Source organism: Lissotriton vulgaris, chromosome 5 (assembly GCF_964263255.1).
Source record: "Lissotriton vulgaris chromosome 5, aLisVul1.2, whole genome shotgun sequence".
NCBI lineage: Eukaryota > Metazoa > Chordata > Amphibia > Caudata > Salamandridae > Lissotriton > Lissotriton vulgaris.
Window position 1 is genome coordinate 1,841,592,571 of NC_141693.1, and position 25,983 is coordinate 1,841,618,553.

General features: G+C 48.5%; 1 protein-coding gene across 1 annotated transcript; it reads left to right on the forward strand.

The window, feature by feature from the left end:
* Positions 1-2,688: 2,688 nt before the first annotated feature.
* On the forward strand, positions 2,689-25,758 carry LOC147717502 (uncharacterized). The gene is made up of 3 exons (XM_086919857.1): positions 2,689-2,893; positions 21,107-21,652; positions 25,148-25,758. Exons 1-3 carry the CDS (start codon positions 2,689-2,691, stop codon positions 25,756-25,758), a joined length of 1,362 nt encoding a protein of 453 aa, XP_086775983.1.
* Positions 25,759-25,983: the final 225 nt, after the last annotated feature.

Sequence of the window (25,983 nt, forward strand, 5' to 3'; positions counted from 1 at the left end):
TGATTCAATGTCATTGACCCAGGAGTTTCATGATTTCAGTGCGCATGTGTAGAGTTCAGACAAGATGGGAGAAATCAGTCACTCTCCAGGCCCAAATACAAACTAATAATAAAGTCAAAGAATAACATGTTAAAATACGAAAATAAATGTATGCACTGTATACCACTTATTCCTACTCTAATCCCATTATTTTATTTTAACTATTGCATTAGCAGATTAGCAAGACATGCAAAGTTTAGTTTGAGCATAGCTATATGCATGAGCATGTGAGGTTCAAAGCCGCCATCTTTAATAATACTGCGCAGAATTCCCACCAAAAGCGAAGATGCAGTAGACGCATGCGCAAAAGAGTTCCCACGTTTTCAGCAGCCATTTTAGACACTCGGATTACTTATTAGTAAAGCACATATGTAAGCTTCCCCTAGATGAAGAAAATGCCATGTGGGGCCATTATTAGTAATCACAAAACATGTTGGTTAACTTATTACATGCTATTTCGAGAGGGTTAAATCCAAGCAAGTTTCTTACGTTCAAAACCTTGCTCCATCATTGGCCCCGTGAAGCCCTACAATGGCCAAAGTCAAGCAGCCTGGCACGTCCTTCAAGCAATGTACCATGGACAAGTATGCTGGAACTGTGACCTCTGGGCCCTTATTAGGGGGCAAGGAAATCCATATGCTGGATAAAGCAGCGCTGTTGGCGGCAATCACACAATCGCATGAAACAGTGGAGACCAAGATAGGGGTGGGTGGCGCGGATCTCTGGAATGCCGTGCAGCATATCACTGAGGCGGGATCCCACATCTCGAACGTGGAGGACATAGTGGGCATGTTAGCAAAGAAAGTGTCTACTCTGGAATCACTTACCCTGGGCTTGGCAACACAAGTGGAAGATGCGGAGGGGCATGCCCGCCGCAACAATCTCCGCTTTATCGGGTTTCCAGAGGGATGCGAAGGGAATAACGCAGTGGAGTTCCTCGCCAGGTGGCTTAAGGGTTGGCTCGTGCCCGACTCACTTTCCTCATGGTTTGTGCTGGAATGCGTCTATTGTGCGCTGCTGCAGAAGCCGCCGCCGGGCGCCCTCCCTCACCCCATAATCGCCTGTCTCCTTAACTACAGAGACAGAGATGTAATACTGCAACTGGCAAGAGCGAAAGACTCTCTTACATATGATTCTCAGCGCATGCTCATTTTCTCGCATTACACCAGGCTCGTGCAACAGCGCAGGCAGCCCTTCCTTGAGGCTAAGACTCGTCTGCGAGGTCTCAAGCTTCCCTACTCCTTGCTGTACCCGGCTCGTCTACGAGTGGCATACCAGTCACGCTCGTACTTCTTTTTTCAGTCTCCAGAGGAGGTATTCCAGTGGATGAAGAGATGTTGAGGCTTAAACCACTTACTCCACCCAGGACTGACTCCGACTCATTATCTAGCGGGCCTGGACGTGGCCCAGACAGCGACGTCGTTCGCGATCTAAGAAGCAGTCCAAGACTTGTAGTAAATCCAGTAAATGACTCTCAGAAGATCAACCAGAACCCTCAGCGTCCTAAATGGTGTAGCTCCAAGACCTGTAACTATCTGCACCATATGGCACTTACTGGATGTTCTATTGCAGGCTTGCATTGTTTCTAAGAGTCCCTGACCTTACATTGTTTGTTTCTCTATGGGCAGGAGACTCTTACGAGGGATCCATTGGCTGCTCTTTACCGCTACCCCCTGTTGGGGTCTTGGCCCGAATCATGCTGTGACAGATACTTCCATGTTCGTGAAGTATTGGGTTGGGGGGGTGTTGGGGATTCCGTGTGGGAATATTTGTTGTTTCTTTTTATTGCCACTATGTCTTTTGCTCAGTGCGATTATGGGATTGCGTCTGACGCTCTATTAATTATTCCCTCTATCTACACCACTGCCAATTATGCTGCAGGATTTTGCTGGGGTTGGTAGTGGGGAGCTCCGAGTCCTTAGTTGGAATATAAATGGCCTACTTGATAAGACCAAGCTGGAAGCTGTACTGTGCCTGGCTAAGCGCTACAGGGCAAGCATTATTTTCTTGCAGGAGACCCACTTAGCGGGCACCAAGACACCCTGCCTGGGACGGTTTGGCTTCGCACAAACCTATCATGCCGGGTTCACTAGGGGCTCCTAGGGGGTTGTGATCCTTATACATCGCAGCGTTCCTTATGTTCATAGTCGAACTTGTTCGGACCCTCATGGTAGATTTATTGTGATATATGGAGAACCTATTGTCCTGGGTAGTGTTTATGCCCCCCCCCCCTTCTCATGGTCCCTTGTTGAAAAATTAATGACACTCCGGACTGAACGTCCATCGGGGTTGACCCTGGTTGGGGGAGACTGGAATCATGTTATGTCCATGTCACAAGATAGGTGGCGTGCCATAGCCCGAATTACAGGGAACCAGGACTCCAAGCTATTGCCGTTAATCCAGGGATTGGGGTGGGTTGACTCGTGGAGGACCCTGCACCCACCACATGTGCTTATACTTATTTCTCTGGTGCTCATGAGTCTTTCTCTTGCTTGGCTACATCTTCCTCTCGGGCGCATGCTCATAGATTGACCACGGCTGACATTCTCCCCAGGGGTCTATCTGACCACTCACTGGTGTCCCTTCTCCTGTCCCTAGATCCCCGGCGCTCCCAGTTTCGGTAGCGTCTGTCACCGTGGCTGATGCGCGATGATACCTTTAGGGGGCATCTCCATAGCTTCTAGTGGAGTATCTAATACTGAACACAGGCACGGTCGACTCTCCAGTCACTCTATGGGAGGCGATGAAACCCACTCTCAGGGGAGCGGATTTGCCTTTTGTACCGCGAAACGCCAACAGCGCCGCAAGAAGTTGCTACAAATTGAGGCTCAGCTGCTCCAGCTGGAGCGCGCAGGTAGGAACTCGGAGGGACGTGTCGCGCGTAGGCAACTGCTGAACGTACAACAGGCATATGCTAGAGAGCTCCTGGACAAGTCCCGGCTTTATTGGCTCGTCACCCGTAGCTGGATTTACTAATGGGGAGACCAATCTAATGACTTGTTGCACCGTCTGTTTCAACAGACACTGCGCCCCCAGTCGCTCCCCAGCATATGTGGTCCCGACGGGATCTTTCCTACGGACCCATCCGCCATCGCTGATTGCTTTGCCTCGTATTTCGCGGACTTACGTGCTCCCCATGAAGTTCTACCCGCAGCACTAGTCCAGAAATTTATCAACAACTTTCCCCGTCAAGCCTTGTCCGATGCGGTTCGAAACATGTTGGATGCTCTCCTGTCTGTGGAAGAACTGCTGACTGCACTACTCGATAAGTGCGCAGGAAAGGTGCCAGGCCCGAATGGCCCCCTGTGAGTTTTTCCAGAACTATATCCTGCAAATACTATAACTTTACCTCGCAGCACTTGAGGCTTCCGCGGAGAGTAGTGATCTCCCGCCGGATTGGTGCCATGTGGAAATTGTTGTGTTCTTGAAGCCGGGTCGCCCTCCAGAACAATACTTGTCATACAGCCCGATCTCTTTACTTAATGTAGAGGCTAAACTCTTAGCCAAGGCAATTGCCAACCGCCTGGTCCAGCATATCACGGATCTGATTCACCCGGATCAGACAGGCTTTATGCCGGGCCGTGCTACGTGACATAATATCAGACGTGCACACACTAGCCGCGGTTGATAGGCTTGAGACCCCAGCCGCGCTTCCCCTGGCGGACATGAATAAGGCTTTTGACTCTCTTAGCTGTACATATCTCTTTGCCTTGCTCGGCCGATTAAACATTGGCCCCAGGCTCCTGAATCTCATCCACCTGCTATATACAAACATAACTGCCTCGGTCCGGGTGGCTGACTCGGTTTCCAGAAGCTTTCCTATCGGGCGTGGGACACGTCAGAGCTGTCCACTCTCCCCTTATCTCTTTGTACTCGGCATGGAACCGGTCACGGCCTGGATTCGAATAGTCACTAAGATGCGCAGTTTTGAATGGGCGCGGGGAGTTTCCGATCGTATAGAGCTCCATGCAGATGACGTCTTGTTTTTTCTTACAAATCTTGATCGGACTGGTCCGCGTCTTCTTCTTGTTATGCAGATCTTTGGCGAGACCTCTGGCCTCTATATGAATCGGGGAAAATACTTTTTGTGGTCGCTGTGGGCGGAAATCGGTTGGGTAACTGGCTGCGGGAGGTGGTGGTGGTCCCATATGGTTTTAAGTACCTAGGCATCTTTCTCTCAGAATCTCAGACGTTGACATGGGATAAGAACCTCGCCCCCCTATGGATTCAGGTGAGTGACCAGATGTGCGTGTGGTCCCATCTGCCCCTATAGCTTTTTGGCAGGTCTGCTATCTTTAAGATGATGTCCCTCCCTCGTCTTCTTTATCAACTGCAGAATCACCTCTATCCAATAAAACCAACGTGGTTTCACTAGCTCAACGTTATTTTAGCCAGTTTTCTTGGGGGGCGGTGCATCACTAGTAGCCCTAAGGACCTGCTTCCAGTCTACGTACTCTGGTGGAGTGCCCACTCCGGACGTCCAAGCGTATTACATGGCTTCACATCTCGTCCTCAATGACTGGTGGTAGGGAGACAGCAGAGACCCGGCATATGCCGTAGAGCACTGGCTGCTGGTAGATAATGCCCTCCACATGGTTCTTTATTCCGTGGCCCTGCTTAAAGGGTTACCGCCCGCTACAGCCACGATCTTCAAGATCTGGAAGGCTGCGCTTCGTCTGATGGGTTGGAAACTCCACTGTGGAATAACCGACAGCTGGCGCAACTGTCCAGCTTTCAGGACTGGGATGCCATTGGGATAGATACAGTGGGAGCAGTTGTACGTGGTTGCACCCTCAGGTCCTTCCTCAACCTCCAAACAGCATACGATATGCCCTGCACGCAATTTTACTGCATCTTCAATTTAGACATGCCTTCACTCCATACATATCACACCTAACAGAGATACCCGAATTTAACCCTGTCTAAGCCAAAGTCTTTATGGGCGAATTGGGAGACCATAAGATAACTAAGTAATACTGCACACTTATCAATATCACGCCTACTACCTTACAGAAAACTAGAGCGGCGTGGCAGCAGAATCTAGGCCCCTTAGAGGAGGATGACTGGGTAGAGGCCCTGGAATCCACACGCAGTGCAGTGATTGCGGCCCGATGCTGGCAAAAAGAGACATCGCCCGGGCCTAGAAGGATGTGTCCCTACCCTTGCTTGGGGTATGGAAGAGCGGTTTGGACTTTTGTATGGGCCTGGAAATACCGGTCTTTGAGGCGAGGGGGTGCCCCTGGAAAAACTACAAAATTTGGAAAAGGTGGGCTGATTATAGGGGACTATACCTGGAGCCTCCTCCCCTCCATCTGATGCTGATGAACCATCGCTATGCATCTTGTTGACTGGAATGTGCATAGTGTACAAGCTGGATGTGGCTACGAGTGGCAATGAGACGATTCTACTTGACAAACAGATGCAATGTGGCACAGTTGTTTATCTTTTTGATATCATTTTTCTTGCAATATGTTCTTGGTATGACCGATGTCGTGCCATTGATAAAAATGTTGATATCCATATCTGCCATCTTTTTTGCGTAGCTCTGGATCGTTCTCAAATTTAGGTGGAAAGCAGCTCCTGCATAGAGCACTCTCAACACCAGCGACACTCTAGATCTGCTCACCTCAAATGTCTGCTTTTCTATCAAAGTCTTTAACCATAGGATTAGCACAGTGCCATCCACTCCGAGATAGAAAAGGACAAAGTATTTTGCTATTTCTACAGCAAAGTCTTTACGCATAGGACTAGCATAGTGCTGTCCATGCCGAACTGTAAAATGACAAAAGCCATTTACCACTCAAGGCACAGTATTACAGCTGTGAACTGGTACAATACCAACCCATATAGAAGACCAAGAGACAGGGTCTGATATCTTGTTATCAATATAAATCCCCTAGATGTGTCAAGTAACACTAATCCTATGGTCAAGGCGCGTGATAATTCAGTATAAAAACACACAGATCCACATACAACACAACCAAAAAGGTGTGGACAATAGAGAGAGTACCTCACGGTAACACCACCCGAGGGGGTTCCGGGCTAACAATTACCGGTATACCCACTTCTGTCTTTTCACATAGAGAGAGTGGCCAATGATGAGAAGTGCCAAAGAACAAATAATTGTGCATACGTGAGAATAGTGGTGAAGAAAGAACAGTGACAAACATGTAAACACTGATGTGAAATGTTGTGGACATAAACAAACAAACCCCTAACCAGACAGAAAAGATGTAGCAAGGTTTTGCTTGCTATTCGTTTTTATTCTGTTGCAGCAAAACCTGCCAGTTAAAAATGGTTAATTGTATACCATAATGATTATATCCTCAAGCCGACATGTTTCATCGCTCCGAATTTCAGCGATTTCATCAGGGCATTCGAGGGGTTATCTATTCTCAGTCTTTTCAATGGAGACAGGACCTGTGTGAAATAAAAAAAACCAGAGCACTAAGAAGGTAGTTCATACCCCTCCAATTGAGGGGTATCTTGATGGCATTACCAGTGCACCACACATCAGCATGCAAATGAAGCGTATTTACCTTGAGGGTGCTAAGTCTGCACGTACCGGCACCCCTCTGTGGAACACCGTGTCAATTAGTCACGTGTCCAGTAATGGCTGGAAGTTGTCTCAGCCACCTACATGTGCAAATAGATAAAACATAAAGTAGAGAATGACGGGAATGAGGCGTAATCGATGAGTGCCATAGTTCACATCCACTCTGCAACACTTCAAACCCCCTGCGCCAACTGGCGTACCAAGTTGCCGCAGGTTGACTAACTGCCGTCATGTTTACTCTTAACGAGTATCAAATGCTCAAATCCACCTCTCGTAACATACACGTCCACGAACGCGCTGTTGCCTGTGACCCCAAGTTAAAGGCAGAATGCAGCTTCCTACTATCAATCATGTTAATGAAAGAGCCAAGTGGACCGCCGTCCAACCATCACCCATATCGCTTGTGGGGCGTATATCCAAAGTCCACTCACACAACTTTCATTCTATTGTGCATAAGTGGAAAGGAGTCCCTCGTTCACTCAGACATTCATTCCGATTCATACTCTTACTGTTGCCGAGCCCCTCCGGCGCTTCCGACGGTCCTCACGCCGAATCGCTCTGAGGAACTGGAAGTAGCCGTTGGGGAACGTGACTCCGCCTACCGCGTAACGCAGCGCGGCCATCTTGAAATGGGCTTTGTTAGTGTTTCCCGTATGTGCTGTAAAAACTAAACTGCGCCCCTCACAATATTTAATCATTTTCATTCCAGAATGTACCCATTTGAATCATTTTGAATCGGGGCTGCCGCCTGTGCCCAGCTCCACCCCAGTGTTTTATAAAAGCAAATTCCCCCGATGGAAAAGAGAGTGTGTTATTAACTATGGGAAAGATCTTTGTGTGTAAACATGAACTACATACTTAGAGAGTGCAGCAGTACTTAAAAATAGAGGTAAAATTATCCTCGTCGTGTATTTGGAATTTACATATTTGTCACATCGAAAAAGAGACACCCTGGGTGTGAATCAGGGAAGTTGCCAAGAATATGGTCAGTACCTATCACTACACATGATATCACATGTTACAGTATCAGGATAGCTATCGCAAGGATATTTACAGGCCCTTATGTTGACTGATTGATCCATAACAGTACAGATTTATCGCCTGCTCACTTTATTCCACTCAATATTTTCATTCAGCCCCTCCTAGTCCGCTTTCTCCGAAAATATCCATTTTGCTTCCTTTCTTGCCAAGATGTTGTCCAGATTGTGTGTGTCGCCCACCACTTTTCTAGAACAGTCCATTTGAGATCCTTCGGATCATGTCCAGAGACATTGAAATGGCGCACCAATCGTGTGGTGAGTTTTTTGGCTCTGATAGTACTTAGATGTTCCTGCACGCGTATCTTCACTTTGCGGGTAGTGAGGCCAATGTAATACAGACCACAACTGCACATAAGTCTGTAAATCACGTGTGTTGTATTACAGTTGCTGAACCGGTTAAGGTACCATGTTCTGCCCCCACGTAGTGTTACACTTTTCGTGGCAGATGTTAGCCCACAAACCGAGCAATTGCCACATGGGTAGTGTCCTGCCGGGATGGTACTTGCCTCGACGGCATTAGGATATCGTGTGTGGACCAACTTATCTCGTAGATTGGATGCCCTTTTGAAAGCAAAACACGACGAGGATCATTTTACCTCTATTTTTAAGCACTGCTACACTCTCTAAGTATGTAGCTCGTGTTTACACACAAAGATCTTTCCCATAGTTAATAACACACTCTCTTTTCCATCGGGGGAATTTGCTTTTATAAAACACTGGGGTGGAGCTGGGCACAGGCGGCAGCCGCGATTCAAAATGATTCAAATGGGTACATTCCGGAATGAAAATGATTAAATATTGTGATGGGCGCTGTCGTGTCCATGCTGTGTGCAGGGGGTGTACGCCATACACAGGACACAGGTTAGTTTAACTCTTCTTTATTATCACATCATGCAGTTGCTCGTCCCCACGTCCGTCCACGCCTCTGTCCTGGTCATTGTCCGTCCCCTTCCTGTCCCTGCCACCGGATCTGGTGTCCGGTGACCTGGTCACTCTGCCTGAGGACCCACAGGGTCCTACTGCCCTACTGTCAGTCGCCCACACTGTCGGATCCCAACCTCTCCGTCACGACATCTCCCCCCTTGTTGCAAACAAAAGTTCGTGACACATTTATCATAGTCCTCATTCACAGTTATATTGACGAAGGTGAAAGAATGAGAGAGAGAGAGAGAGAGAGAGAGAGAGAGAGAGAGAGAGAGAGAGAGAGAGAGAGCTTGTCACTCTACATCTCTTCGATGAGTCTCTGTTATTTACTGAATGTCCTTCGTGATCTATATGTCTCCATCGCTTCCTTGTCCTCTATCTTCCTCCTTCTATGTGGCTGCAGTTGCCGCTGCCATTTCTTCTTCATCCGCCTTTAGCTCCTTGACACGCTATCTTTTCCTTGTTGTTTGTTGTCGGTCGGAGACAGCCATTATCATCAATCCTTTCACTTTCGTCACCGCCAGTGAATCTTTGGAGAACCGGTTGTCTTAATATCGATATTGTTTCTTTCTGTCTCACCACCTTTGGTCCTGGCCGTGCGGTGTCTCTTGCCTTGATCTTCCTTGGTGGCGCCTGTCCGCTCTGCTCATTGTATGTCTTCGTCCTTTCCTTTTGTTGCTGTTTCTCCTGCGCCAAAGTCCTGTCACGTTGCTCCTTTTTACCCATTTTATTTTCTTTGTCTTTGTGTCTTTCCTTTTGTTTTCTTTTCTTCTATGTTCTCCTTTTCTCTTTTCTGTTTCTTTGGTGATCTTTGTCCCTCTTTTCTTTGTTATTTCTCTTTTTCTGTCTTTTCCTCTATTTGGCCTTATCTCTGGCTTTTCCTTTATTCTTACTTCTTTCTTATTCGTCCTTTTTTCTTTTCTTATTCGGCCTCTTCTGGGCTTTTCTAGTCTTCTTCTTCTTTATTTCCTTGTTTTCTTATATTTGCATCCTTCCTGCGTCTTATTCTTATATTTATGTCTTTCCTTTTGTTTTTTCTCTTTGTCCTCTTTTCTCTCTTCCTTTCTCTTTCTCTTTTCTCTTTATTTTCTTCTTATCTCTTTATCTTCTTTCTTCTTCTTTATTTTCTTCTTATCTCTTTATCTTCTTTCTTCCTCTTTATTTTCTTCTTTTCTCTCTATCTTTTTTTCTTCTTTTCTCTATATTTTCTTCTTATCTCTTTATCTTCTTTCTTCTTTTCTTCTTCTTTTCTCTTTATTTTCTTCTTATCTCTTTGTCGATTTGTATGTTCTGTCTTCTTGTTTACCTTTTATCGTCTTTCTCGTCTTCTTCTTCTTCTTGTGTTGTGCTTTGATTTAACTTTTTCTACTTTCTTTTCTCTTGTGTCCCCTTTTTCCTTGTCCTTTTATTTATTTATTTATTTATTTTTTTCTTCTTCTTTCTCTTTCTGTTATTCTTATCCTTCTCTATGTTTTTCTTGTCCTTTTGTTTTCTTTTTCTTGTCCTTTCTGTTCTTTTGTAGTATTCCTGTTACTGTGACACTCTTTGTTGTGCCTCCTATTCATTTTCTTCTTCTTGATATGTTAATTATTCTTTGCTTTTGGGCGATCTCTCTTTGTTTTCTCCCCTTTATTCTTCACTTTTCTTTGTTTTTCTGCTCTTTTCTTTGTTTTTCTGCTCTTTTCTTTTCTTGCCTGCCCTTGCAATGGCCGCTGTCCTTTTCTTCTTGCTATTAGTGCTTTTGTCCCATCTAAAATGGCCGCCCCTTGTTCTCGCGAGATTTCGCGCTCTAAATCTCACTTTCCTGACTTCAAAATGGCCGCCACGTTATTGCTGTGCTCCCATTGGCTTATTCTGCCTGATCCAAAGATGGCCGCCGGGATTTCCACGTCTCACGAGACTTCGCGTTTAAATGCGCGAGCGCGATCTCCTCGCAACTTTGCTCGGCACTAACGCTGCTCCGCTGCTCCTGAGCGCTCCTTACCGCGCTTTGTCACTCTGTAGGACGCTGATCGGGGTGGGCTCCCGTGTAGCTCCTGGCGTCACCTTGATGTTTCCATGATGCTAATCCACACACGACGATTTTCCTCGCACGTCGTGACGATCGTTTCTTCCCTCGTCGCCAGTTGTCGTGTCCATGCTGTGTGCAGGGGGTGTACGCCATACACAGGACACAGGTTAGTTTAACTCTTCTTTATTATCACATCATGCAGTTGCTCGTCCCCACGTCCGTCCACGTCTCTGTCCTGGTCATTGTCCGTCCCCTTCCTGTCCCTGCCACCGGATCTGGTGTCCGGTGACCTGGTCACTCTGCCTGAGGACCCACAGGGTCCTACTGCCCTACTGTCAGTCGCCCACACTGTCGGATCCCAACCTCTCCGTCACGACAGGCGCAGTTTAGTATTTACAGCACATACGGGAAACACTAACAAAGCCCAATCCAAGATGGCCGTGCCGCGTTACGCGGTAGGCGGAGTCACGTTCCCCACCGGCTACTTCCAGTTCCTCAGAGCGATTCGGCGTGAGGACCATCGGAAGCGCTGGAGGGACTCGGCAACAGTAAGAGTATGAATCGGAATGAATGTCTGAGTGAACGAGGGACTCCTTTCCACTTATGCACAATAGAATGAAAGTTGTGTGAGTGGACTTTGGATATACGCCCCACAAGCGATATGGGTGATGGTTGGACCGCGGTCCACCTGGCTCTTTCATTAACATGATTGACAGTAGGAAGCTGCATTCTGCCATTAACTTGGGGTCACAGGCAACAGCGCGTTCGTGTATGTGTATGTTACGAGAGGTGGATTTGAGCATTTGATACTCGTTAAGAGTAAACATGACAGCAGTTTGTCAGCCTGCGGCAACTTGTTTCACCAGTTGGCGCAGGGGGTTTGAAGTGTTGCAGAGTGGATGTGAACTATGACACTCATCGATAACGCCTCAATCACGTCATTCTCTACTTTATGTTTTATCTAATTGCAAATGTAGGTGGCTGAGACAACTTCCAGCCATTACTGGACACGTGACTAATTGACACAGTGTTCAACAGAGGGGTGCCGGTACGTGCAGACTTAGCACCCTCAAGGTAAATACGCTTCATTTGCATGCTGATGTGTGGTGCACTGGTAATGCCATCAAGATACCCCTCAATTGGAGGGGTATGAACTACCTTCTAAGTGCTCTGTTTTTTTTTTATTTCACATAGGTCCTGTCTCCATTGAAAAGACTGAGAATAGATAACTCCTCAAATGCCCTGATGAAATCGCTGAAATTCGGAGCGATGAAACATGTCTGCTTGAGGATATAATCATTATGGTATACAATTAACCATTTTTAACTGGCAGGTTTTGCTGCAACAGAATAAAAACGAATAGCAAGCAAAACCCTGCCAGATCTTTTCTGTCTGGTTAGGGGTTTGTTTGTTTATGTACACAACATTTCACATCAGTGTTTACATGCGTGTCACTGTTCTTTCTTCACCACTATTCTCACGTATGCACGATTATTTGTTCTTGTGCACTTCTGTCTTTTCACATAGAGAGAGTGGCCAATGATGAGAAGTGGGTATACCGTTAATTGTTAGCCGGGAACCCCCTCGGGTGGTGCTACCGTGAGGTACTCTCTCTATTGTCCACACCTTTTTTGGTTGTGTTGTATGTGGATCTGTGTGTTTTTGTACTGAATTATCACGCGCCTTGACCATAGGATTAGTGTTACTTGACACATCTAGGGGATTTATATTGATAACAAGATATCAGACCCTGTCTCTTGGTCTTATATATGGATGCTTTTTCAAATAGGTGAGGCTTCAATTGATTGATTACTGTGTGAGTGGGGGGCAGCCTTACCTATTACCCTCCCCCTTAACCCCTTTAGATTGTTGTTAAAATACCAACCCAGCCAACCTGAAATGAGTAACAGCAACCCCAGACACAGTGTTTCACTCTAATTAGAGCTCTTCAGAGAGGTATAGCTTTGTCCAGACACAAGGGAGCACCCAGTATAAGTCACAACAATACCCTTTCAGGCATAGAGGGACGCATGTATTATGCATAAAAAGAAGCAGAGAACTCTGGGTAGTGCTCAAGTTTAGGTGAAAAGCAGCTACTGTATAGAACACTTTCAACACCAGCGACACTCTAGATCTGCTCACCTCAAATTTCTACTTTTCTATCAAAGTCTTTAAGCATAGGATCAGCACAGTGGAGAACACACACGATCATAGTGTCCCTATCTGCTCACACCATGCCGCTTTATGTTCAGAGACCAGAGCTCTGTGCCATGGTAGATACAAATCCTACACATTTATGGTGAGATTTGAAGTAAACTGGGACCAATCCAGTTATGCCCCACTGATCAGTAGGCACCTGAAAACTCTGGACACTATAAAATGAAGTTACGCAAAACAGATCATGAAACCTCAGGAATTATTTGTACCACAGAACTTGTAATTGAGCTGAGACCCGAATATAACCCCAGAAAGTCCAGAAGGCCATGGAGTGTGCCCCCACTCACCGTTAGGAGCAGGGGGCATTGTTCACAATTATTTCCCTTCCCTGACATATATGTTTTGCAAAACTACCCATATCAAATCCGTTTACCTCCCTCCCCAGTTTCTTACCCAGGCCCCAATCTTACTTGACCTATTATTAATGGGATGGCAGCATCCCAAGTGTTTACTTCCACAAATATACACAACCAAACTATGATGGCAGTCTGGGGACAGCAGACATCAGACTATACTACTGGACACCCCATGTGATCCACATCAATAACTGGGAGTTTAGGGACAGATAAACCCTGCCAAAAAACGTTAGAAACTAGCCCACAAGAAAATCCAAGCTTGATAGACCTGCTATACAGGGAGCCCTTGCCACAAAGATTGCCTGAAGCCACCACAATCCTACTGGAATACTGGTGCCATAGACTGAAAAGGATCATTAGGAGTAAAGGCCTACCAGCAAAACCCCACTGTGGCATGGGGCGTGGCTGCCCAATTGATGCGCCTAAACAGCATCAGAGCCTAAACAAAATCAGAGCATGGTGCCTCATTAGTATTATAAAACTCAATAATATCATATAAAATACTATGAGCAACTACCACAGGAATTCTCCCTCCACATATCAAAAAATTGGGTAAAAAGGAAATCTCAAGAATATATATATATATATATATATATATATATTTTTTTTTTTTTTTTTCACACAAAGCACTGCCCATTTGAGGAGCCTTGAAGGAAAATACAGCCTTTAATGCCGAATTTTAGCAGCACTGTACAACAGCAATGTCTGTCTTCAAGATTAACGCCCAACGCGTTTCGAACATCAAAGTTCTTGCTCACGGGCTCAGGAAGTGAAGCAGCAGTGTTGAATCAAACACCTTGATAAGTACATGTGGCTCCGCCTCCAGTGACGGTTGCCGCTGGGCATGCTGGAGCCTGTGGTTCTGAATCGTGTTGCCCCAGTGGGTACTGCCATCAATCACGATAGTAATCCATGTAAAAACCTAATGTAGGTGAGGTTAGACTCCGTGATAACAGCGCTGCTTTCGTTCCATTATCCTGCATGCATCATATTCCATCTCTGTGCTCGAATTTTCAAAGCGCTGAATCTGCCATGAATCAGCAGCGGGCTTCCTCGCGACCGAGCCTGGCCGCATCACATGTTTCACACAAAGCACTGCCCATTTGAGGAGCCTCGAAGGAAAATACAGCCCTTAATGCAGAATTTTAGCAGCACTGTACAACAGCAATGTCTGTCTTCAAGATTAACGCCCAACGCGTTTCGAACATCAAAGTTCTTGCTCACGGGCTCAGGAAGTGAAGCAGCAGTGTTGAATCAGAACACCTTGATAAGTACATGTGGCTCCGCCTCCAGTGACGCTTGCCGCTAGGCATGCTGGAGCCTGTGGTTCTGAATCATGTTGCCTCAGTGGGTACTGCCATCAATCACGATAGTAATCCATGTAAAAACCTAATGTAGGCGAAGTTAGACTCAGTGATAACAGCGCTGCTTTCGTTCCATTATCCTGCATGCATCATATTCCATCTCTGCACTCGAATTTTCAAAGCACTGAATCTGCCATGAATCGGCAGCGGGCTTCCTCGCGACCGAGCCTGGCCGCATCACATGTTTCACACAAAGCACTGCTCATTTAAGGAGCCTCAAAGGAAAATACAGCCTTTAATGCAGAATTTTAGCAGCACTGTACAACAGCAAGGTCTGTCTTCAAGATTAACGCCCAACGCGTTTCGAACATCAAAGTTCTTGCTCACGGGCTTAGGAAGTGAAGCAGCAGTGTTGAATCAGAACACCTTGATAAGTACATGTGGCTCCGCCTCCAGTGACGGTTGCCGCTAGGCATGCTGGAGCCTGTGGTCCAGAATCGTGTTGCCCCAGTGGGTAAATGTAAATGTAGTGTATTTTGTAAAGCGCACAGCTGCCCCAACAGGGCGTCCCGGCGCTGTATAACACTGTGGAACCCTTCCTGGCTCTCCCTGTGAGATGCCCCTCCTGGGCACCCCCAAGGCGAAGCCAGGCATCCCAGTGTTGTAGGGGCCGTTGTGGAGATTAAGCAAGCTTTCGCCCAGAGTTGCAGCGTGGGACCCATGATTAGAGTAGGCGCCGAGGCGAGAATTATCGAGTCCGCAGACATTGAGCCCAAGACCCTGCCATGTCGGGACTTGAACCCTGGTCCCGGGCCTGATCTCTACTTCAGAGTCAGCCGCTCTAACCAGTAAGCCACACTTCTCCATCAATCACAATAGTAATCCATGTAAAAACCTAATGTAGGCGAAGTTAGACTCCTTGATAACAGCGCTGCTTTCGTTCCATTATCCTGCAGGCATCATATTCCATCTCTGCGCTCGAATTTTTAAAGCGCTGAATCTGCCATGAATCGGCAGCGGGCTTCCTTGCGACCGAGCCTGGCCGCATCACATGTTTCACACAAAGCACTGCCCATTTGAGGAGCCTCGAAGGAAAATACAGCCTTTAATGCAGAATAATAGCAGCACTGTACAACAGCAATGTCTGTCTTCAAGATTAACGCCCAACGCGTTTCGATCATCAAAGTTCTTGCTCACGGGCTCAGGAAGTGAAGCAGCAGTGTTGAATCAGAACACCTTGATAAGTACATGTGGCTCCGCCTCCAGTGACGGTTGCCCGTGAGCAAGAACTTTGATGTTCGAAACGCGTTGGGCGTTAATCTTGAAGACAGACATTGCTGTTGTACAGTGCTGCTAAAATTCTGCATAAAGGCTGTATTTTCCTTCGAGGCTCCTCAAATGGGCAGTGCTTTGTGTGAAACATGTGATGCGGCCAGGCTCGGTCGCGAGGAAGCCCGCTGCCGATTCATGGCGGATTAAGCGCTTTGAAAATTCGAGCGCAGAGATGGAATATGATGCATGCAGGATAATGGAACGAAAGCAGCGCTGTTATCACCGAGTCTAACTTCGCCTACATTAGGTTTTTACATGGATTACTATTGTGATTGATGGCAGTACCCACTGGGGCAACACGATTCAGAACCACAGGCTCCAGCATGCCTAGCGGCAACCGTCACTGGAGGCGGAGCCACATGTACTTATCAAGGTGTTCTGATTCAACACTGCTGCTTCACTTCCTGAGCCCGTGAGCAAGAACTTTGATGTTCGAAATGAGTTGGGCGTTAATCTTGAAGACAGACATTGCTGTTGTACAGTGCTGCTAAAATTCTGCATAAAGGCTGTATTTTCCTTCGAGGCTCCTCAAATGGGCAGTGCTTTGTGTGAAACATGTGATGCGGCCAGGCTCGGTCGCGAGGAAGCCCGCTGCCGATTCATGGCGGATTCAGCGCTTTGAAAATTCGAGCGCAGAGATGGAATATGATGCATGCAGGATAATGGAACGAAAGCAGCGCTGTTATCACTGAGTCTAACTTCGCCTGCATTAAGTTTTTACATGGATTACTATCGTGATTGATGGCAGTACCCACTGGGGCAACACGATTCAGAACCACAGGCTCCAGCATGCCCAGCGGCAACCGTCACTGGAGGCGGAGCCACATGTACTTATCGTACTTATCAAGGTGTTCTGATTCAACACTGCTGCTTCACTTCCTGAGCCCGTGAGCAAGAACTTTGATGTTCGAAACGCGTTGGGCGTTAATCTTGAAGACAGACATTGCTGTTGTACAGTGCTGCTAAAACTGTGAGAAAACTGGTGATAGAGACATACAAACATACATGGCCTAGTCCTCTGCCAATATTGGTCACAAATACATAACACACTTAAGAGGGTAGTGGGCTGTGTGGTTACAATTAACCCTGGAATAGCCACCCTTGGGATCATGGAAGAAATAAGAAGGCCTAGTCGCGCCCACACAGTTAGTGCAAGGGGAATGATGGTAGCAAAATGGACACTGAAAGCTACTGGTGCATTGCATTGGCACCCCGCCATGACAAAATGGCTAAGACGAATGGACTACTGTGCTAAGGCATAGCATAAGCCAAAAATTATATAGGATGCTCAAAAAAGCACAAGCAAATATGGGGACCGTGGTGTCATTATTACCACAGTATATTATCCTGCTGGAACTGCATCATTATGTATACTGATGGGTGAGGTATAACCATTGCATAACCACACCTGTAACAAAGGTTCCAGAGGTTATTGTGACTTTCCCTAATAATAATACCTCTGGTTGCAACAAGATGTCACCAGAATTTCACAAAATGTTTTTCTTTCTATCAAGCCTCTATGTTATAAGGGATGCTTGGATATCGACAGCTAATATTGTTAATTGGCTATTTCTTTGCTTCCTATATATTTAGTTCCCTTGTAAGCCATCTGTGGTTGCTCATTTAAGTCTACCATTTTAGGTCTTTTTTTGGGCCAGCTCTTTGCTTACCAGCTTTTGCCTAAACTTGCCACTATGGCAGCTTGTCAAGTTCAGATTCAAATGTATTTATTTATCAAGCATAGTTAATTAAGACCATTACACGTCCATTAAATCACAAAATCGATGGCATGGCCTGCAGGGCAAGATGGTGGACGTGCTCTAGTATTGCTCTGCTGCATATCCCCCTTATTCGTCTAACTATTGCACTACAGAACGGCATCCAGTAACAAACAGTATAGCAGCAGCTACCTGTACCTCACCGGGTTGCTCTGCTGCAAATAGAGCCGCAAACTAGCACACAGTCCATCACAGAAGCCGATGACAAGCCCAAGACCGAGGCGGAAGCAGGGCCCAGAGGCATGAGAGCGAGGGCCCGGCCGGTGGTTCAAGCTGTTGTGGAGTCGTATGGAGGAGCTGAGACAGAGGGGCAGGTGAACGCTTTGGAATAGGTCAGAAACTGTAAGTGAAGGGCGGCTGGAGGGGCTTCGTAAGAGCGTAGATTGTAACTAGCTGGCAGGGCCGGCTTTAGTACTGGTGGCGCCCTGTGCGACAATGTTTGCTGCCCCCCCCCCCCATGACCACTTCCTCCACAGATTCCCTCACTACCATCATTTGACAGTGCCCCAAGTCTCCATAACCACTGTCTCTTAAATTCATTTAGTTTTATAGCGCCACTCATAACAGTTTAAGATGTCAGACCACTTTACATCACACACGCATTGCACAGAGACAATCAATCATAGGCGTGTAACTCAGTGCAAAGGAAATGTTACATAAGACACAGGCCTACAAGGTGTAGGAGTCACATGTCATCCATACTGGTAGGCAGTATAGTTTGAGAGTGCTTGGTCTGCAAAAGCAGAAATTCAGAATTTAAAATGTAAAACCATAGTTACGGGTTTTCTTTAATAATAATAATTGATTTCTACCCAAATTAACCCCTTTTGCAATATTAGGACAATAAAAGACTGGGCAAAAAATATATAGCTCTAATATTTTCCTTGCAGTTTGCATGCAGTTCTTTGACGGCAGTTAATAGCTCACTGCTCTATATTAGGATTTGAACTTATAAACTGCAAGAAACAAAAGGATCTCTGACCAAAAGCAGTAACCCGCTGACCTATTTACATTATGTACACTTTGTGATGTGACTAGGACACTTTCTTTGCAGCGCCATATAAACCCTCTGTGCTATGATGAGTAAAAACTTTCACTAGACAAAACTCTGGTCTCTCTCCAAGAAGAACATTAATCACCGGAGTTGTCACTTTTATTGATGCCTGAAAATTGCTGGATCAATATGCGCGACTACAGGTGCTTTTAAAACTATGGACATGGCGCACCCACCCCAAGTCAGCACCTGGTGCGGTGGCACCGATCGCACTGCCCTAGTGCCTGCCCTGTTCTCTGGAGTGGGCTGGAGCGGAAACCTAGTTATGAACTACGAAAAGTGCTGCTATTATGCTGTGGGGAAGAGATGAGGCGTAAGGGGTAGCAAACACTGAGGAATCACCTGGGCTCTGGCATCGGTGGGCAGACCGGAGGTACCTGGGAGAAGTGGAGGTGGGAGCCTGCCGGTGTGGAGATCTGGCGGCGGGAGTGGGGCGGGAGGAGGTGTTGCGTATCCGCCACACTCCCGCTCTCTGTACTGAGGTCACAGAGCTGGCTTCACTGGAGGTAGCCCTATCGATCCACATGTAGGACCCCACTGCAATCTAGTCTGGGTGGCATAACTGAAACAAGGGGGGCTTGGGGGGGGGCAGCCGACCGCAGGGAGGTCCCCACCCCCGGGCTGATTGGGAGGGGCCAGTGGGGGGGGGGTTGTGCCAGAGCGCCAGCCTTGGGCTGGTTTTGGGCTGGTTTTGGGCTCCCTCGGTTCCTACTGAGGGAGCCCAGCTATATATCCCCTTGGCTCCGCCTCCCGGCCACCATTTTAGGTTGAATGACCTGGTGGCCGGGAGCTCATAGTTTAATTGAAAATTTTGAAATTTTCGTGTGGTGTTTTACATTCCGACTTTGTCATGTCTGGCGAGGATTATCGTGTTTTGGAGGCGATCCGCCTCTTGAGCGAAGCGGGACGCCTGGACTTGGTTCTGGGGGATGTGACTGAGCCGTCGCGTCCTCGGCGACAGGCCTCGGCTCGGGTTGCTGCAGTGGTCGCGGCTTGCGCGTCGCCAAAGAAATCCCGCCGGGAAGGGGTAAGTGACAGGGGCCGCCGGCGTGCTAGAAAGGCGGCCCCTGGAAGTGTGGCGCATGTGGATTTTGTGGCGGCTGTTCGGCGGGAGGCGGGTTTAGAGGAGGGTGAGGCTTCGGCTCCGCCGCTTCCAGTGGGGCCGCCGCAACGTTCGCTTTCGGTCCCCGCTGCCAGGGGCAAGCGGGCCGTCAAGCGGGGAGGCAGAAAGCGTTCCGCTTCTGTCTCCGTCGGTCAGGCCGAGGAATTGGTGGATGCGGTGACGGCGGTTGGCGCGCATGCGCATTTTGAAGCGAGTGCGCAGCGCGCCAATGTTGAAGATATTTTACCGTCGGCAGTACCGACTGCTGTAGCTTTGGAACGCTCGGTTTTGGGGGCAATTGGTACTAGTCGGGAGGCGGATTTGCCTGTGGCTGGCAGGGGGCTTGGGAGTGACAGAGTGTATACGCCAGCTCGCGTTTCTGGGCCGCTTTTGCCTGAAGGTGTTGAGACTCAGCCTGGACAGTTAAGGGCAGGGGAGGTTTTTGTACCTTATAGTCCCCTGTTGTTTTCCCCCCCTGTATCTGATCGTGGGGAGGTTTATTCAGTGCTCAGTGGTTCTGTGGGGGAGGGGGAATGGGCGCAGGTTGAGAGGAGGGAGAAGGCTGTGTTGCAAGGTCAGGAGACTGGTGTTGGTATGTTGTCTAGCACTGCTGTTGTTTCTGAGTCGAGTGGGGGGTTTATGGATCCTGCGGGGGGAATTGGGGTTTGTCCTTCTGTTCATGGCAGTGGTGATAGGCAGGTGGGTGCTAGGTCTTGGGAGGGTTTGGATGTTTTTCCTTCATGGGCAGAGGGAGTTCGTGATGCAAGCAGGGTTGAGCCCCTCCAGGGGACTGATATGCGGAGTGGTTTTGGGGGCACTTTGAGTTTTCCAGGGTTACCTGTCAGGGGCAGATCGCTTGGGAGGATGGAACAGCCCCGCTCTGATGTTCAGCAGAAGGGGCAGGGTGGACGGGCGTTGGGGTCTGCGTCTAAGATTGTGCAGGAGTTGTTGGACTGGAGTAGTGGTGATGAGGACGTGGATCCTTCCCCTCCTCGTGGGGGGCTGTCGGTTCTCTCAAGGAAGTCTGTTTCTCGGGAGGTTGGTCCGGTGCAGTTTCAGGATTCTAGTTTTTGTATGGCTAGTGGTGTTGGCAGTTTTGGCCGTTCTGGTAGTAAGGGTCCCGGCACATCAGTTCAGCCTTTTTCATTGCAGGTCGGAGAGCGTCGTGGAGAGGCTGACTTGGTAGGGTGGAGTGCGGCCCGCTTGCACCGAGGAGAAGGGAGGGTGGAGCCTGGCGCGGCATACCCCGTACCGGCGAGGGACCCCGGCGCGGTCAACGTAAGCAGGTCAGGCGCGACCTCGTTGGCCCCAACGTCCTCCTCTCTGGATCTCGGCGCGGTCAGCAGAAGCAGGTCGGGCGCGTCCTCGCTGGCCCCAACTTCTCTTTCTACAGGTATAGGTGGGGTTGGCAGAAGCGGACCAGGCGCGTCCTCGCTGGCCCCATTGTCAGGTTCTTTGGATGTCGGCGGGGTTGGCAGAAGCAGGACCGGCGCGTCTTCGCTGGCCCCCAGTGTTTCTTCTCATCAACGAAGGGATTCATCGTTGGTTAAACTGTCTAAAACTGGTCAAAGTCTGGGGGAGTACAGGCGGGTTCAGTCGGCTCCCCCGTCTGAGGTGTCCGTAAGGGCTGGTAAGGCCCAGGTTGGTTTCAGAAGTCCGTCAAAAGTGGTGGCCCCTCCTAGGTTGGAGGAATCTTTGGTTTTGGATTACGATGAGGAGAGCCCTGAGGAGGGCGAGATACGTGCTGAGGGTGCAAGGGGGGGGCTTTTTCACGCTTCTGATGATGTTTTGCAGGCACCGGTGGTGGTGCGTCCGAGAACTACAGTCTCCAGACCAACCCGGGAGAGCGGCCCCGCGGTGAGGGTTCCTCGGTCAGGCGACGATGTTGGACAGATGACATGGAGAGAGAGGCCGGCCCAACTGCCCTTATTGAATCCAGGTGAGCTTGCTGGCACACGGGACAAGCCGTTGATGGTTTCTGTTGGTACGGGGGGGGATCCTTCTGCAGAGGGTGTGGATCTTAAACTCCACAAGGGTCGTTATGTTAAGGATCAGGGGGTGGGCACGGGTGACGGGGGTGCGGGTTCTAAGGTGGATTCCGGGACTGTTACGGAGCCCGTGGAGGTAGGTAAGGATCCACCACAAAGCAAGGAGCTTAAAATAAAGAAATTGCCTTACATGGGCGTCACAAAACCGTTGGGCGCTCATTTAATGCTGTCCACTAAGGAGAGGATTTGGAAAGGGGAGTACGTGGAATTATTGAAGCTCTTACATAGGGAAGTTAGGTCTAAGGAGGGGTCTAAGGAGGAGGAGTACGAGTTGGCCAAGCGCCCTAAGGTTCCTCTGAATATCGAAAATTGGACTGCGGCATTTCTTATATATGCTAGCGTGTACTGTGAGAAATTCCCGGAGCGCTGTGTGGCCCTGTTTAAGTATATGGACGTGATTAGAAAGGCACAGATTACTGGTAGTGGTTATGCCTGGTCTCAGTACGATGAGGAATTCCGGGCTCGGATGGCTTGGGATCCTGAGGCGAAATGGGGGGAGTTAGATAATGACCTGTGGCAACACACTATGGGGGCATCAGCGGGTGGTAATACTGTTTTCACAGCTAGTGGTTATCCATTACCTTCACGGCCCTTTCAGGGTAAGCCCACTCGGGGAGGGGTGGGTGCAGCTGCGTCAGTTCAACCTGCCGATGGGACCTGTTGGGATTTTAACAGAGGATATTGCCCGAGAGAGTACTGCAAATTTCGACACGAATGCTCCCAATGTGGTAGAACGCACCCACTGTCCAAGTGTTGGGGGCCTCGGGGTACAAGGGGCAGGCAGTGGTCACATCAGTCAGCCAATGCCCCAGCTCCTGCGCAGCAGCCTCAACCTAACAGGGGGGGGAAAAACACTTCTGGGACTGGGCCCAAGGGCTCATACGCCAGTTAATCCTTTTCACTTGGCTGTGGCTCTGAAGGGTTATGGGAATGTTGAGGCTGCTAAGTTGTTGTTGAGTGGTTTTCAGGAGGGTTTTCGTCTTGGTTACACCGGGCCGCGGTTGCGGAGGTGGTCAAAGAATCTTTTGTCAGCAAGTGAACATCCGGAGGTGGTACAAGCCAAATTGGATAAGGAATTGCATGAGGGAAGGATGGCGGGTCCTTTTGATGACTGGCCCTTGGAAAATCTTATTGTCTCCCCAATTGGTGTGGTTCCTAAAAAAGAGCCTGGGCAGTTTCGTTTGATACAGCATTTGTCATGGCCGGAGGGCTCATCAGTTAACGATTTCATTGATGGTGAGGCCGCTTCTGTGTCTTATTCTTCGGTGGATGTGGCCATGGCATTGGTTGTATCTGCCGGCACTGGTGCGGCAATGGCAAAGTGTGACATCAAATCTGCATTTCGTTTATTGCCTGTACATCCTGAGGATTGGGATCTCTTGGGGATTCAATTTCAAGGCAAGTGGTATGTTGATAAGGCTCTTCCAATGGGTTGTTCCATGTCCTGTGCGCTATTTGAGACCTTTAGCACATTTCTCCAATGGTTTTTCACGGACACGTCAGGACACCAGCTTGTGACCCATTACCTAGATGATTTCTTTTTTGTAGGCGCTCCCAACTCCTCGGCATGCCGGAATGCCTTGCGTACATTTCAAACTCTGATGGAATTTTTAGGTGTGCCCTTGGCACCCGAAAAGACAATGGGCCCCTGCGCGACCATGTCCTTTTTGGGGATTGAAATTGACTCTAACATGATGGAGGCACGCTTACCGGTGGATAAAAAAGCAAAAATGTTGGACCTCTTACATGTGATGTTGAACAAGGCAAAGGTGACAGTGAGGGAAATTCAGGTACTGCTAGGCCATCTTAATTTTGCTTGTAGGGTGGTCAGGGCGGGTCGAACTTTTTGCAGGCGTTTGGGTAGAGCTCTGTCGGGTCAGTTTTTACCTCACCATCATGTCCGCTTGTCTGCAGGTGTCAAGGAAGATCTGCGGATGTGGGTAGCCTTTTTACACTCTTTCAATGGCATTCCTTTGTACAGAGAAGAGAATTGGATTTGGGACGTCCAGGTTTTTTCAGATGCTGCAGGCAGTGATGGTTTCGGTCTTTACTGGCAGGGCAGATGGTGTGCTGAACAGTGGCCTGCTGCGTGGAAGAACGGAGGCAGGAGTATTGCCTTCCTTGAGCTTTTCCCGGTGGTGGTGGCGTTGACTCTGTGGGGTCAGGAGTTGGCACACAAAAAAGTGCTGTTTCGCATTGATAACAAGGCTGTAGTGGACGTTATCAATCGGCAGTCGGCCAGGGATGCTCACATCTTGAAGCTTTTGCGAGTCTTTGTGTTGGGGTGCTTGACGTATGACATCAGTTTTAAGGCCTTACATATTCCTGGAGTGGACAATGACATTGCGGATGCTTTGTCTCGTTCACAGTGGGAGAGATTCCATGGGCTAGCCTCGGATGCGGACAGGACGCCGACCCGCATGCCAGAACATCTGTGGACTGTAGGCGAGACAGGGTTTTGCAGTTGGTGGTAGGTACGCTCGCACTTTCCACTAGGACAGCGTATGAATTGGCATGGAAGGAGTTTTTGGACTCTGGGGCCGACTGGCGTGCTCCGGGCTGGAGACGATCTGAAGATGTGGTACAGTTCATTCTTCGCTTGATAGACAGGGGCCTGACACGTGTGACGATTGCTGGAAAATTGGCTGGTATTGCGTTCATGGGCAAATTACTGTGGGGCTATTCTCCTTCGGCTGGGGAGGTGGGTAAGCGCATGCTGGAGGGCTGGTCTAGGGAGAGGGGTAGGGAACGTTTGGTTCGCCGACCTTTGTCTTGGCAGACGTTAGCCCGAGTTTTGCAGGTTTTGTCCTCAGTTTGTTTGAATGAGTTTGAGGTTTGTCTGTTTTCTACTCTTATGGTTTGGATGTTTTTTGGGGCTTTCAGGGTTTCTGAGTTGCTGGGGTCGAAAGTTGCTCTTGGGGTGGGGTGGGAGAATGTTCGATTTTTGGAGACGGGGTTGCACGTCTGGTTGGCTCGGTCAAAAACCGATCAACACAGCAAAGGGAGGGGCATTTGGCTGGAAGCTTCTTCCCCTTCTGAGACGTGTCCTTTTAGGTGGGCCAGGCGTTTGAGGGACTGTTCGGGGGCCGCCTTGGAGGGCCTTGTTTTCCGACATAGGGATGGTTCCAGGGTGACGGAGTACCAACTGCGCATGGTTTTGCGTAAAGCGCTGCGATTCTTGGGGTTGGATGAGACACAGTATGGTACGCATTCCTTCAGGATTGGAGCAGCAACAGAAGCTCATAACAGGGGTTGGTCGCAGCAGGACATTATGTCTTTAGGGCGTTGGTCCTCCAACTGTTTTAGGCGCTATGTGCGGACTGATCCTGTTGTGGCGCCTGCGGTTGATAATTTTTCTTGAATTTGATGCTGCTTTTCTTTTTCAGGTTCAGTGGCCGGCCCCCGTTCTACTGTCATGACGATCTGGATAGTGGGACATTCCTTCATTAGGCGCGCGGAAGATCAAGCTATAAGAAGCTACTTTGGTTCCACTCTTGGTTTTAATTCTCGCCTTTTTAATGTTGTGTGGAAGGGGAAGGGAGGTATGATTTGGAGGGAGCTTATCCCAGCCTTGAATTCTTGGTTGGTGGGAGGTGTTTGTCCTGACGTGTTGCTCTTGCACCTTGGGGAGAATGACCTTTGTGGAGTGAAGGGAGTGGTTTTATTGCGAGCAATGAAGAGGGATCTTTCTCTTATTCGTCAGCAATGGGCAGGTTGCCATGTTTTGTGGACAGAATTGGTCCCTAGAAGAACCTGGAGGGGTGCGATCAAGCCTAGGGCGGTTGATAAGGCGCGACGGAAGTTGAATCTGGAGGTTTCCCGTTTTTGTAGGGATTTAGGTTTTGGGCGGGTGTCCCATAAGGACATCCGGTATGACAATGTGGAATTCTTTCGCGGCGATGGTGTTCACTTATCTCGTATAGGCATGGATTTATATCTATTGGAATTGCGAGAGGTGCTCTCCAGGTGTTTGAAGATTCAAAATTTCTTGGGTTGAGGTTCTGGTTCGTGGTTGGTTGGTCTTGGGGGGCAGAAAGAGAGGAGGGTAATTTCTTTCCCCCTCTTTTCTGGGTGGCGGAATTTGGGCGTTCTTGGTCAGCTGGGACATGAAGGTTGTTGGGTTTTGATAAAGTTGGGCTATGGCTGTAAAGTTTAAATAGTTGTTTCGTGGGGTGGTTACAAGGTTTTGGGCAATGTACGTTGTTGGTGGGTAAATTTTGCA

Bases quoted from the DNA above. Each gene is read 5' to 3' on its own strand.
- LOC147717502 (XM_086919857.1), top strand. From the start codon at position 2,689: ATGATACCTTTAGGGGGCATCTCCATAGCTTCTAGTGGAGTATCTAAT. The intron at 2,894-21,106 runs GTAGGAACTCGG...CTCTTTCTACAG, and splicing joins GCTCCAGCTGGAGCGCGCAG to GTATAGGTGGGGTTGGCAGA. The intron at 21,653-25,147 runs GTGAGCTTGCTG...TTTCTTTTTCAG, and splicing joins ACTGCCCTTATTGAATCCAG to GTTCAGTGGCCGGCCCCCGT.